Raw genomic sequence first — 13,918 nt, 5'->3', positions numbered from 1 at the left:
TGCCTTTCTCAGTTTGACACTTCCTTTTTCCTTTCTCACATCTAACTTTTTCAGTGACCTCAGGACTCTCTCCTTCCTACACTTCTCATTATGTTTGTGAGCTAAAAACCAACCCTAATTCAGGCCGGAAAATATAACCAAGGTGACAATGACACTTTTACAAGAGAAAGAAAGACTGTAAGCTTTTTTGTGTGTTTGTTTTGTTTTGTTTTGGTACGTGCCCCTAGTGGGAACCGATCCCGGGACTCTCTGGTCTGCAGGCCGACACTCCAACCGCTGAGCCAAATCGGACAGGGCAAGAGACTGTAAGTTTTATATGAAAAATGTATGGCTTTTATTCTGTTCATAAAAGCAATAGTTATTTATTGTAGAACAGTTATAAAGTATAGAAAAATACAAAAAAATAAAATTCACAATAACCTCATCATCCAAAATTGGCAAGTAGGCATATAGCCTTATAGTCTTTCTTAAATTGGGACCCAAATCTGTTCATCTAATAAACTGTAAGAATTTGTCCAACTTTTGAAATACTTTGAAAATACTTTTAGAAACATAATTCTTATTTATAATTGTGTATTCCACTAAACAGATGTGTCAGTTAACCTATCCCTACTCTTGTATATTTGGGTTGTATCTCATTTTTTATTATTAAAACACAGTAAAGAGGCCCGGCAGTGTGGCTCAGTGGTTGAGCGTCGACCCATGCACCAAGAGGTGGCTGGTTCATTTCCTGTTCAGGGCACATGCCCAGGTTGTGGCCCCGATCCCCAGTGGAGGGCATGCAGGAGGCGGCCAATCGATGTTCTGTCTCATTGATGTTTCTATTTCTCTCTCCCTCTCTCTCTAAAAATCAATAAAGAAAAAATGTTTTTTTAAAAAACAACACAATACGGAGGGATGAACAGATGGAGCACAGGATTTTTTAGATCAGTGAAACTGTTCTGTATGGTACTGAAGTGGTAGATACATGTCATTATACATTGTCCAAACCTATAGAATGGGCAACACCAAGAGTGAACCTACTGTACACTATGGATTGTGGTGATAATGATGTGTCGACGTTGGTTCGCTGCTGGTAACAAACGCCCACTTTCGTGGGGATGTTGATCATGGGGGAGGCTGTGCAGGTGGGGCAACAGGACATACATAGGAATTCTCTGTATCTTCACCTCACTTTTGCTGTGAACCTGAAACTGCACCCCAAAAAGTGTATTTTTTAAATAAACAATATGATAAACATGTTTGTATATAAATCTTTCTGTCACTTCTCATCACTCTTTTAGGATAATTTCTAAAAGAGGAATTTCAGGACAAGAAAGCAAAATACTTTTTCTTTTTTTTTTTTAAATTTTAGAATACTATTTTTAATTTTTATTAATTTATTTTTGTTACAGATGTTTCTCCTAACAAAATACTTTTTAAGGAGAAAGTAAAAGTTTTTTTTTTTTTTTCTTTTATTGATTTTACAGAGAGAGGAAGGGAGAGGGAGAGAGAGATAGAAACATCAATGAGAGAGAACATAGATTGGCCACCTCCTACATGCCCCTCACTGGGAATTTGGTCCACAATCTGGGCATGTGCCCTGACCAGGAATCAAACAGGCGACCTCTTGGTGCATGGGTCGGTGCTCAACTGCTGAGCCACACTGGCCGGGCAGGAGAAAGTAAAAGTTTTGAAGTAAAATTTAACCCTACAAAATAGAAAATAAACCTACAGTCCTTGCACAAGCTTTGGAAAGAGTTCTCTGAAGCTCCACAGAATTCTTCACCTACAAGCAAGAGAACAAATACAGCTTTATCTGACTGTTGTTCAATTGCTCTTCTCATTGTCGTTTTCTGGTCATGTTGATTACAAATATAGAAGGATTGTTGAGGGTGAAGCATTTGCAGGAGTGTTCTACAGGAAAACACAGCAAGCAGACACTCCATGCTCTTTGGGACACGGCGTTTGCACAGGCTCTGGGCAATCCCTAGAGGGGGCTTTCCCTTTGTTTAAGATTTACAGAATCTTACTTGCAAAGAAGGGTGCATGCAGACAGCAATGACTTTTTTTCCCCTTGCATTTGTTTAAAGCCTGACACCGAGGCTATATGCACAAGGTATTTTGCCTGGAGTCAGATAGATCAGCAGTTCTGAGAATGATGGCAACCGGGGGGTGGAGGGGGTGGGTGGGTGGGTGGGGTGTCTGTGGGGATACAGAGGACTGAAACGGCAAAGCCACTTGGAAAACAAGTGAGTGAGAGAGAAAAACAAAAGACGTGCTCTGGTTAATTAATTTTAGAAAGGTTAATTATTTTTGAAAGAAAGGACACAAAAGTCAAAAATCTATTTTGTTCTACATTTTGGAAATTAATGTAACTGTTCTTGTGGAAGTTCATAAAATACTCCTATTAATAATAACAATACTATCTAGTAACTGGGTAGCAACTTCCGCTTTGCTCTGAGCAATCTAACTCTACGTCTCATTCAATCAGGATCAGAGGATTAACCTCTCCATTTTCCACATTACCTTCCCAGCCTCCAAATATCTGTGAATGGAGCCAAATGCCAATTACTTTTAATTAGTGCAATTTCCTCTTCAGCTATTTTTTCTTGACTATTTTTTCCCTGAATTTCCCATTGAAATGTTTTGATGGTTAAAATGTGATTTAAGAGCAATAGGACTCCTAAACTAAATTTTATGGAACTAAGTATTTGAGAAAATTATCAGACAAATGTCTTCCTGCTGAAAGGATTTTGTTTTGCTATTTTTCTTAATTAAGTGCGTTGCATGTCTATTATGCCCCAAATAATCAACTAGATGTCTCAGCATCTGCTTCAAACCATGGTTATAACCTTCTATGAGCCTCGTCTTGTAGCTCCCTTTGAGATCTGTCTGCAGAACTCCCCCAACTATATCCTGGTTCTTCAGGCTTGTGGCTCCGTTCTGATTCATCCCCTTGGGGATGCTGGCATGAGGACTGCGGATCTGATCAGACCCACTAGGCTAGCAGCATTTGGTCAGCCCTTGTCAAATCTGCTAGTGACATTCTGACATGCTAATCACAGGATGAAAAGTTAAACATATCTTTGAGCTCATGAAAATTCCTATGAATCATTTTTAATATAACTTTATCATTTCACCACTTTTTCCTAAGTCTGAGTTTTCCTCTGAAACTGCTACATATAAAAAGCAGAATGTATAAGCTATTTGTTTTTGTCAGCATTTCTCTCATAGGTTCCAAGGTGAATATAAGGTCAGGAAAGATAGCCAACATAACTCATAGGGGACGCTGGGAAGCAATGGTTCTGAACAATCTTATTCTAATGACGCCTGTTGTCATTATTTTTACTCCAGGTACAACAGAGATAACAAAAAGAAAAATCCTGACCTTATTCTTTATAAATATAGTATATTGCAAAAAAAATAAGAAACAAAAAATTAACTTAAGGAAGGTAAAAATAGGTAAGCTATTCTCATAATTACCATAAGGCACATGCATTTGTAGATCAGGTTTTGAAGACAAAGGGGATTTCGAACTGGAAGAAGATACAAGTACCTGAATTATTCTCCTATCCAGTTAGCAAGAATATCATTATGTGCATTGCTACAATTAATGTGCTCTTAGGATGGTGTCTGTTAACTAAAATGTCTAATACTAGGTGTATAACTGGTGGCAGCTTGCATGGACTGTATCCAAACTGTTCCAGATGTGCTCAGACCAGCTGTGTGATCTTAGGCAGCCATCCATGCTCTCTGAGCCCAGACAAGTGAGAACACCGTGAGAGCAGGGGCTGTGTCTGTCTTGTTCTGCACTGCATCCTGGGGTGAGCTCAGACTAGGAGATGGCTTATTTCTTTGTGTTGAATGGATGAATGAACTTCAGTTTCCTGAACTGTGAAGTTGAGATAATAATAATCGCCTGCTTTACCCACCTCTTAAAACTATTGTAAGGATCCAGTGAGAGAATATATGTGAAAGGTCTATATATGTTCTTATGAATGTAATGAATATATTCATTATGGCCGTAATAAGTATATTAATCATGGTGGCGATAATGTTAAGAGAGCATAGCAGTTATTCTTAACTGGTGTTTCTCCAACTGGAAGCAGAGGGGAGTAGTTCTGACGTGTGAGGCTGATGGGCCGACAAGTACACCTCACTGCCTTGCTCACTGTTTTTCCAAACTCCAGTGTGTCCCCTGGTGTATCCTCTCTAGAATATCTCAGAATATCACCTTGATACTCCTCATGAGTCCCTCCAGTTCCCCTGCCCCTGCCCGTCCCTACTCCCAGCCTTGGCCAGAGTTACTGAACCACAGCTCCTGTGACAACCTGGTCTTGTCTGGACGAAATGCAGGGATGGGACTGGGGTGGGGTGGCAGACTCTGTCTCTGTCGCTCAGCACTTTCTCCCCTTACTAAAGCCAGGAAGGGAAGGGGGACCTCACAAAAGGGGGGATTCAAAGTCATGACCTCCCTGCTAGCAGGGCCCCCCTCCCAGAAAGAAGAATGAGTTCTTTTAATCATGTGAGGACACCCAGTCCTGAGGTAAAGTGGCAGTCCCTGGGAAAGGAGACCAAGGCAGAATGATGTATCCTCAGCCATCAAGTTCCCTTTGTCCTGATTTTCATGTAACAGGTGCCCGAGGTGGTAAACACAGAAATGGTTAAGATAGAAAATGCCCATAATTCCACCCAGCTACACTAATGTTTAGTGTTTTTACATAAAAGACCAACTCCTAGTGTTTTTTTAAATTTATAATTCCTCGTTAGAAGAAAAGAACGAAGTCAAATGCTATTTTTAAACCATCCAATCATTCTAGTATAATAAAACAGTAATAACTAGTTAATAACAGAAAGTTATTCTTATTCAGCATTATTAAGTAAGTTGTTTCTGGAGGATGAAAATGCATGTAAATATGTCTAGCCTAGAGCATTTTGCTTTAGAGAGTGGGGGAAAAGAATTGTTTCTTTGAGGTAAAAGCTGAAGTCTTGATTATTATTTTAAAATCAAACAATGGGGGAGAGGGGGCAGGATCGGGAGGAGGGTGTCAATGGGGGAAAAGGAGAAACATCTGTAACAAAAATAAATTAATAAAAATTGCACCAAAAAGAAATAAAGGAAAAACAATTAAAAATTAAATAAAAATCAAACAACATTACTAATCACTTTTTTTAAAAAGAGTGTTTCCGGAGTTAAAAATTTGTAGTTTTCAATCGGATCATTTCTGAGGCAAGGGGCAGGGCCCAGGAGACCTCCCCTGATCCAGCTGTCGGAGCATCCCTTACCATGGAACTATTTTCTCCCCTAGGGAAAACACACCCAGCATCATTCCCGCCCGGTCCTCCCCGGAGAGGACCCAGGGCAGCTCCCCAACTTGTGAACATGCAACAGGTTTCCTGTTTCCCGCTGCCTGCGCCGGGTCCAGGCTGCTCGGGTTCCGGAAATGGAAGAATTGGGGATTCCGAGAATTCGTGGGAGAAGTCTGGGGGGGGCAGGAATGGAGCAGCCGGACAGGCTGGCAGCGCCTTCGCCGCTTTCAAGCAAGAAGACGCTCAGGGGCACCCTGAAAGGAACGGCCAGAAATGTTCGGACACTGGAACGGGGTAGAGAGGAAAAGGAGGGCAGGTTGGGTTGTTCATTCATACACATCGTGGTCCCTTGTTCTTAACGGAAATAGAAAAGAGACAGGGAGAGACATACAGAAAAAGGGGGAAAGAAAGGGGGGAGAGAAAAGGAGCGAAGGGCCTGCGCCCGTGCGGGGCCCCACGGATAGCGCTCCAGGGAGGCGGGCAGGACGGGCCCTGCGCTCCAGGCGAGCTGGACCCGCGGGCGCCGGCGAGGATGCGGGCCGCGCTCACCTGTCGTGTCCAGCAGGGCCAGGGGCCCCGGCACCGGCAGCGCGGGCGGCTGCATCCCGGGGCTGCTTCTCGGCGGGGCTGCGCCCGGCGACCGCGCTCCAGGTCCGCTCTTTCGGTGCGACAGCGACAGCGACAGTGGAGGTGCGTGGTGGCCGAAGGATCTGCCGCCCCTGAGCGCCGCCCCTTCTCTCCGCGTCTGTCTGCCTCCTTCCCACCTGCTCTCCCTTCCTTTCCTCCCCCCCGCCCCCTTCTCAGGCCCCTTTCTTTCCAGGCCCCCTCCTCTCTCCCCTCCTCCTCTGCCCCATCCTTCCCCTTCCCACCACCCCATGCTTCCACCTCCTTCCCCTGGACTCCCCCAAGGCCCCTTCTCCTGCCTCTTCCCCCTCCCCAGCCCTCCAGCCTCCAAGTTGTCCAGCTGCGACACCTGGAGCAGGAGACAGACCCAGGGTGGAGTCCACTTCTGGACTTCTGGTCTTGGTGCCCACCCCTGGGGCCAGTAGAGGTAAATGCAGAAGTGAGTGGTTGTCATAGAGAACCCCACCTGTCTGAAGTGAATAATAATTCATAACTCTTCAAGCTGAAGAAACTGAGTTAAGGTCAATAGCCCACGGCCACCCAGCTATTAAGTGGGAGAGCCGGGCCCGGACCCAGGCAGGCTGGCTGGGCAACAGCGTGTTCCAGAAGCTGAATGGACTTGACCTGCAGTTCCAAAGTTTTTTGAGAATATATTTTTTAAATATGTGTGAGTGTTGCCAGAAATGATATCCTTCTCCAACTAATGGATTTGTTACAGAAAATTTTAGATGCAAACTTGGAAGGAGCAAGATTTTGACAAAGCTTTCTGGGCTCCACGAGCAAAGAACCTGGGAGCACAGCTCTAAAGGGCCGTGGTCGGTGCACGTCCGCCCCAGGCGTCGAGCGGCCCCACCTGGCCTACATGGCCTCATCCTCCAGCAGTCTCAGTATCGTTCCCCTTTCACAGAGGAGGAAACTGAGGGTCCAGGAGGTTAATTGGTGTGACCAAGAGCAGATCCAGAATTCCCGCAAAGCCTTCATGTTTAGTTGTAGAGAAGGACATTGGTTGGGATTTGTTCCTTAGAACCGCTCCCTGCCCCAAGTGTGTGAAGTGCGTTGGTGCCAATTATGCCGATTGACAACCAGTATGCCATACTGCCTGTAGCAAACTGAATTCCGCAAGGAGAAGAGTCTGGTATCAGGTTATTTTTAAAATGTAATTGAATTTAGCTCTTACAGAGGCAATTATGAGAAGATGAGGAAATCTGTCTTATACCAGTCTGAGGATAATCAGAGGGACTGAACAAATTATTATTGACATTAAGAAGATAACTTATTAAAACAGTTATAAATGCATGCTGTCCTTCCTAATGCCACATTCCTCCTGCTTAGAATAAATGTTTCAATATCCTAGGGTGTCCCACCTTGACTTCCCTTACATGAACACAGTCCCAACGGCCCCCAAAACAACAGAGTCTCCTCAGAGACCCTCACCCAGAGGTGCTGGTCCAGCAGGAATGAGGGCAGGATTACTCTGTGACTATTCTTGAGCACCTACTATATGCCTCGCACTGTGATCGCTACTGTTCACATGATGCTTTATTTAATCCATACAATATTATACCCATTTCACAGATGAAGAAACTGGGGCACAAAGAATTTAAATAATTTTTCCAAAGTCAAGTAGCTGGTCTATGGCAGAAACAGGATATAAAACAGGTCAGTACAATTTCAAAGCACAATTCCATCTCTCAAATGGAAAAGCCTGTATTTATTTACCTGACTATGGATGTTTAATTAAATCTGTTATTTATGCAATCAACAAATACTGCATTTCCTCTATGTGCAAGATACTAAAAGAGTTGCAAAGATGAATTATCAGACATGCCCCTTAAGAAATTTACAGTTAATGCCCTGGACAGTTTGGCTTAGCGGTTAGAACATCAGCCCGTGGACCAAAATGTCATGGGTTCGATTCCCAGTCAAGATCAGGTACCTGGGTTGCAGCTTCGATCCCTGGCCTTGGTCTGGGTCGTGCAGGAGATAACCAATCAGTGCGCCTCTCTCACATGGATGTTTCTCTTTTTCTTTCACTCTTTCTTCCCCCCCTTCCCCTCTCTTTCTCCCTCCCTCCCTCCCTTCTACTCTATCTAAAATAATGGGGAAATATTCTTGGGTGAGGATTAACCAAAAAGAAAAGAAATTTACAGTTAAAAGTGAGAAATGGGGGGAATATAACATATTATTATACTACAAAGCAGCCGGTGATAATATCTGTGGGTGGAATTACCTTACAAGAGAACTACCAGCATCCCCATGGGCCCGGCTCTGCACGCGCAGAGATCCAGGCCTTTCTGATGACCAGCACAGAGATCCTCTTTCTTGCCTCCCTCTGGAGCCCTCTGGGAGCCTAGGACACTTCAATCAGAGCCTCTGGAGGTGGGAGAACATCTGAGGCTTCCGAGCGGGTCCGTGAGTAGCCAGGACTGGGAACCTCTGTTTTCAGGACAGAGAGGATGCTAAGGGAGAGAAGTGGTTTCAGGGAGAGGTTGTGTTTGTTTCAGGCCTGGGGGGCGGGGCTGGGTGGGGCAAAGCTCCAGAGAGGTGGAAATCGCCAGGATTCTGAGCCTTAGGTCTCCTTGCATCCTGCTCACACCTGGTGGCAGACTTTCCCCAGCAGAGGGCCAGAGTGACCCTACTGTCCCTGGAGACCCATCCAGCATGAAAGAGCTGACTGGAGAGGCTAGCTCCACCCCAAACTTCAGGAACAGAGACTAATCTTCCCCGGTCCTGGGTTTGCCCCTTGTCTTTGTGGGCCCCACGTAATCACATCAGCGCGCGCGCGCACACACACACACACACACACACACACACACCAGTTGGCCCCAAGTTCCAGTCTAGACCGTGTTATGTCCCAGTGGCAGATGGGGGATGAGGTGGAGAAGGAGGTACATCTGGCCATTAGTTCCCACCAATTGACCCGGTCTGCCACTGGGCCCAGCAGCTTCGGCCGGCATGCCTCTGTCCTCCCTGCCAGGTGAGAGGGCGGGGTCTGGGCATCGTGTGCCTGCCGCCCAGTCCTACTACAGAAGGGCTGGCCTGGGAGGCAGGGCCAGGCTCACGCTCTGGGCGCTGTCCGAACTCTCCCCTCTTCCTTCTGTCACTACCTCTCAGTGATCTGGGTTATGCTCTCAAGAAGCTGAAAATGGGAAAGACTTGCAGGGACTTCTGCCTGTCCACCCCGCCACAGGCCTCCCTCCCTGAAGGCATGAATGTCACAGGCTCCAGCTTGAAGGGGAAGAAGTAGAAGAGAATTTAGATTTTAGTATCTCAAATTATGATCAGAGTCATTTAAAAATACAGGACCAGGCCCCCCCAGGAAGGGACGCACACAGACCCTCTCTGGTTGCTCCGGCCACTGCAGAGGCAGAAACTGGCCAGGACGGCTGACAGACAGAGCCAGGGAAGGGCTTTCCTGCGGACTGTAAGAGCCAAAAGCTTTGCCTCCTTTTGATAAAAGCTGGTGTGAGGGGTGGTGGGCAAGGATGGCCACAGTACTTATTTAGTTCAATTATGAAAATAAGTTCACCAGGGATGGAGACTTCTGCCCTGTTGTCCCTGCTTAACACCGTGCCCAGCTCCTGTCAGGCACTCAATAACAATACATTGAAGGAAGACAAAAGAAACTTGGTCCCCAAAGAACACTTAACACCTGTCCAGGTACATGCTGGGCACATCATCTCTCTCCTACCTGCAACCTCACCTTCCGGGCCCCACGGGCTGGAGGACTCGTTAGAAGCCCCGTGACTTCAGTCTGGCTGACGGGAAAACCAGTGTATTTGAGCAGGTGGGGCCAACAGGCTCTCACAACAAGAACATGGGTTCTACCAACTAAAAAGAGAGGAATTCAAAGAACCACGAAGCCACCTTTGGCAGCCGTAGGCATCGTTTGGTTCCTCCGGTTTGTTCCAGAACCACAGGCCACGTGGTCCCTGAGCAGGTGAAAATCATCACAGGAACGTGTGTACACAGCCAGACTCTCGGCTCTCAAGGGTTAGTGGAGTGCAGAGAACAAAACATGACTCCTTCCTGTAACCAAATAACCCTGCAATGATGCTCAGGGGATGAATAATGCAGACACGCAACCAGGGAAATGACAGGTGGCCCCTGCTTCTGTCCACACAGATGAGGTGGGTGAGGCAGCAGAGAGGAGACAGGAGATGTTCTCAGAGACATGAATTTTTTACATTAAAAACACTCTCGGGCTTTGCTAGGAGGCCTTGTAACCATGATCTGCCAGATCCAGACCGCTCTAATGAGCCCAAGCAGGAAGGTTCAACTGTCCTAAACATCTCACGTTTCAAGGTTCTTTGCTCCCATGCCTCCCATGATTCCTTGGAGCGTGCCCAATGTCTCCAGTTTTAGCCAAATAACCTGTGAAGTGCAGGTCTCAGCAGCCTGGTGGTTGCCCTGTGGAAAGGAGAGAACCACACTCCTTGCAGACGCACCTCCTTCCTATAACGTATACTGAATATAAATGTGCCAGGGAGAGACAGGCATCGCACGCTTCCCCAGAACCACAGGGACAGGACGGAAACCAGGACAATGAGCACTCACCCCGGCTCAGGCGGGTCGGACCCCAGGCCACAGCGCTCCACACCCGGTTCCATCAAACCCCACGTAACGTGTTAGCCCTTAGTAACCTTTATCCCTCGGCCCATTTCTCTTACAAGTAAGGAGGCCGAACTGGGAGGAACATTGTCCCACTGTAACTGGGGAATTGAGGTTTGATTTTTACCAAACCAAATCAAGCCTTCTTATCTTCATTTTTAATTGTCTGGGTATCACCTGAGTATCTATCTGATTCCTTTTTTAATTGAATATTTTAAAATTGAGGTCTTTCGAAACTGTTCAACAGCAGGCGTAATGCTTATAATCTGTGTTTTGTTTTCCATTGAGGCCCACTTGTGTGTCTGAACCTTCACTGGAGGGGTGGACACTGTTATGAAATAAAAGGAGGTGTGCTCAACCTTTCTTTTTTCTTTCTTTCTTTTCCCTTTTTAAACATTGTTTATTGTTGACTCTAGTACAGATGTCCCCCAGAGATCAGCTAAGGCTCATTCCAGCTGAGCTCAGCTTAGGTAATTCCATAGTTAGCCAATCTACAAAGACTGTAGACAAAAAAAAAAAAAAAATCAACTGACTGTGAGAATATCATAACCCAATAAAAGAGTAAATGAGAAGTTTGGGGCGTGTAACCCACGTTTGAGTGATCAGACGGGACCCTGGATGTCCAGTAAGCAGTCTCTCCAGTCACCCTGGGTGACCCCTTGGGAGCACAAGGCTGGCCCCCACATGGGGTGTCCCCACAGCCTCCCTGAGGGCCAACCAAGAAGGGGGCAGTGCAGACCTTGGGAGGAAGCTATCTTGCCCAGACAGCCAGGAAATTGCCCCTCCCACTCAAACCGTATTCACATCGTCCTGTCTCTTTCCTGAGATTTTTGCTTTAAGTTTCTGTAATTTCTCATTGAAACTTTTTTACGATGTCCACTTTAAAACCCTTGTCAGAGAATCCCAACACGTGTGTCATTCTGGCGTTGACACCACTGATTGTGTTTTCTCGTTCCAGTTGGGGCTTTCCTGGTTCTTGGTTTTCCCGGTCCCTGGACATTTGGGGTATTACGTTATAGCTTCTGGTTCTTGTTGGAGTTGCCAGGGTTACAGCCCTCCCCTGACACAGTGCCATGTAGGTAAGCGGGAGGGTAGGGGAGAACACAAAAGAGATTTAATCTAATTTACAACAAATGCCTAGTCATTCAAGGCTTTCGAGGAGATATCTGCTCCCTTGGCTGGGCCAGCGGTATGAAGCACCTGGCACAGATGTGGGCACAGCAGGATAGGAGAACCCAGAAGAGGTCCCTCACCTGGAGGAGCTTGCAGTCCAGCTGAGGAGACCAGAAGATAAACGGGGAACGGGAGACGTGGCGCCTTTGCGTTTCTCCTTAGCATCTTGTAGACGCTTGGCGCCCAAAGACTTCCAGTTGTTGCACATTAACTACAACCTCTCCTGGTTTTTGTTAGCTATTGTATTGATGAGATATCAGCTCATATTGCACTAGATTCACCCTCACTAAACCCCTGGGCCTGCCCGTGGATGGGGGTGGCCTCTTTCTAAGGTGGTTCCATCTCTCACAGGCCTCGGCTCCACTCAAATATGCAGAATCTCAAACAGATGCATGACTCGGGTTTGGAGAAAGGGGAATAATACGTATAGACAGTAGGGACTGACTAGCTACTGTAAATAGCAGAATAAAGCCACACAAAATGTGCCATGACAAGGAACAAAGTAGAAGTATGCAAATCAGATGCACTGGAATTCAAAGGCTGATGAACAGGGCTTTGAGAGCAATCTTCAGAATCTGGTAGCCATAGAGAGAGGAAAATGAAGGCAAAGTGTGTGTGTGTGTGTGTGTGTGTGTGAATGTGTATATGTGTGTGCATGTGTATATATGTGTGTGCATGCATATACTTGTATGTGTGTGTGTATATGTGATTTCAAAGGAAAGAATGCAACTAGTATTTATATCACAATCAAGGAAATTCATCCCTCTTTTTTTTTTAATTCCTTACCTGACTATATGTTTTTGTGGATTTTAGAGAGACGGGAAGGGGGAGGGGAGAGAGAGAAAGAGAGAGAAGTATTGATGTGAGAGAGAAACATCAGTTGGTTGCCTCCCATACATGCTCTGACCAGAGATCAAACCCACAACCTAGATATGTGCCCTGACTGGAAATTGAACCAGAAACCTTATAGTGTACAGGATGACACTCCAACCAACCCAGCCACCTGGCCAGTTAGTCCCTCATTTTTTTATTGTTATCCTTTTCCACTTGAGTAGAAATTGTGTTTTTGTTTTTACAAACAAAAAGTCTCCCTGAAGCCATTTTGATCTAAGCATCTCCAGGGCCCCTCGCCGCCCTGACCATCCTCCCAGGGATTAGGTGGCTAAGGAAATACCGTGGTGATGTTCTTACCATAGTTGCATGTCAGAACACGCCCCCCCACACACACAGGACGGTAGAAGGGGGATGTGTCTTGTCAGGCTGTCAGCCAGGGCAGGCAGACAACCAAGATCAGATGCCCAAGTGCCTAAGACCAGCCACACTGTCCGGACTTCGAACCTGGGTTCTGAGAATCCTTAGCCAGCTCACAGCATAGAGCATTAAAGGGATCAGAGACGAAGGCTTCTCTGGAGAGGACTCCACCTGAGCCCCCGGAGCCCCCGAGATGTGCTTTGTGGGTGAACACAGAGCCCAGAGAGGCCAGCAGTACTGGGGCAGAGCAAGGTGTGTTGGGGGCAGCAGGCAGCCCCATAGCCCAAGTGGGACAGCAGGTCCCCTGGACCCAGGTGAGCAGGGGAGAGAGCTGGAGTGAGGACTGGCAGACACTGCCGGCCAGCAAGACCCCTTGGCATGTGCTTGGCCAGGGGGGCTGTATCTGAGAGACGCCCGTAGCGGAGGTCCCCAAAGACCCATAAGAAGCCTCATAGAGAAGAGTGGCCGTAAGCACCTGCCCGGCCGATCAGACCTGCCCTGTCCATCTTCCTCCCCAGCCTCGTCCCCAGGAGCCATGAGCTGAGGCTGACCGGGAAGGACAGGAGAGCCTGAAGGGGAGGGCAGGAACATCCCTTCGGCCCAACTGGGAAAGAAATTTGAAGTAACTAGAGTCCCGATTGTCCCGTGGATGGACGGGGCACTTGAAAAGGCTGCGGGCAGCTGCACGGCCACCTGGGGGCAGGGAAGCGGCAGGGTGGGGCATGGGGCTGCTGGGAGCCAGCCGTGTCCTGGGTCTGCTCCTGCGGGCGTCTCCGGTGTCACAGTGTGGTCACTGACTGAGCATCCATGATTCATTTTCTCTATGTGAAATTTTATGTTTGAAAGGTTTTTAAAAAAATGAAGTGACTACAGGACTTTTGAGTGTCCGTGTGTAGATACATGGGGCCAACCCGGGCACAGGTGCGGATAGGAAAGGACCAAGCCCGAACAGACTCCACGAGACAGC

General features: G+C 46.9%; 1 protein-coding gene across 2 annotated transcripts in view; it reads right to left on the bottom strand.

The window, feature by feature from the left end:
• The window catches only part of TMEM255B (transmembrane protein 255B), a 42,989-nt gene extending 37,093 nt beyond the window's left edge, over positions 1-5,896 (bottom strand). For both annotated transcript variants that reach the window (XM_036250525.1, XM_036250526.1), the window contains exon 1: positions 5,842-5,896. In XM_036250525.1, the coding sequence (XP_036106418.1) occupies positions 5,842-5,896 (55 nt within the window). The remainder of the gene's footprint in view (positions 1-5,841) is intronic.
• Between the last annotated feature and the right edge of the window lie 8,022 nt (positions 5,897-13,918).

The sequence above is a fragment of the Molossus molossus genome, unplaced genomic scaffold, assembly GCF_014108415.1.
Source record: "Molossus molossus isolate mMolMol1 unplaced genomic scaffold, mMolMol1.p scaffold_m16_p_9, whole genome shotgun sequence".
NCBI lineage: Eukaryota > Metazoa > Chordata > Mammalia > Chiroptera > Molossidae > Molossus > Molossus molossus.
This window is presented reverse-complemented; position numbering and strand designations above follow the sequence as displayed.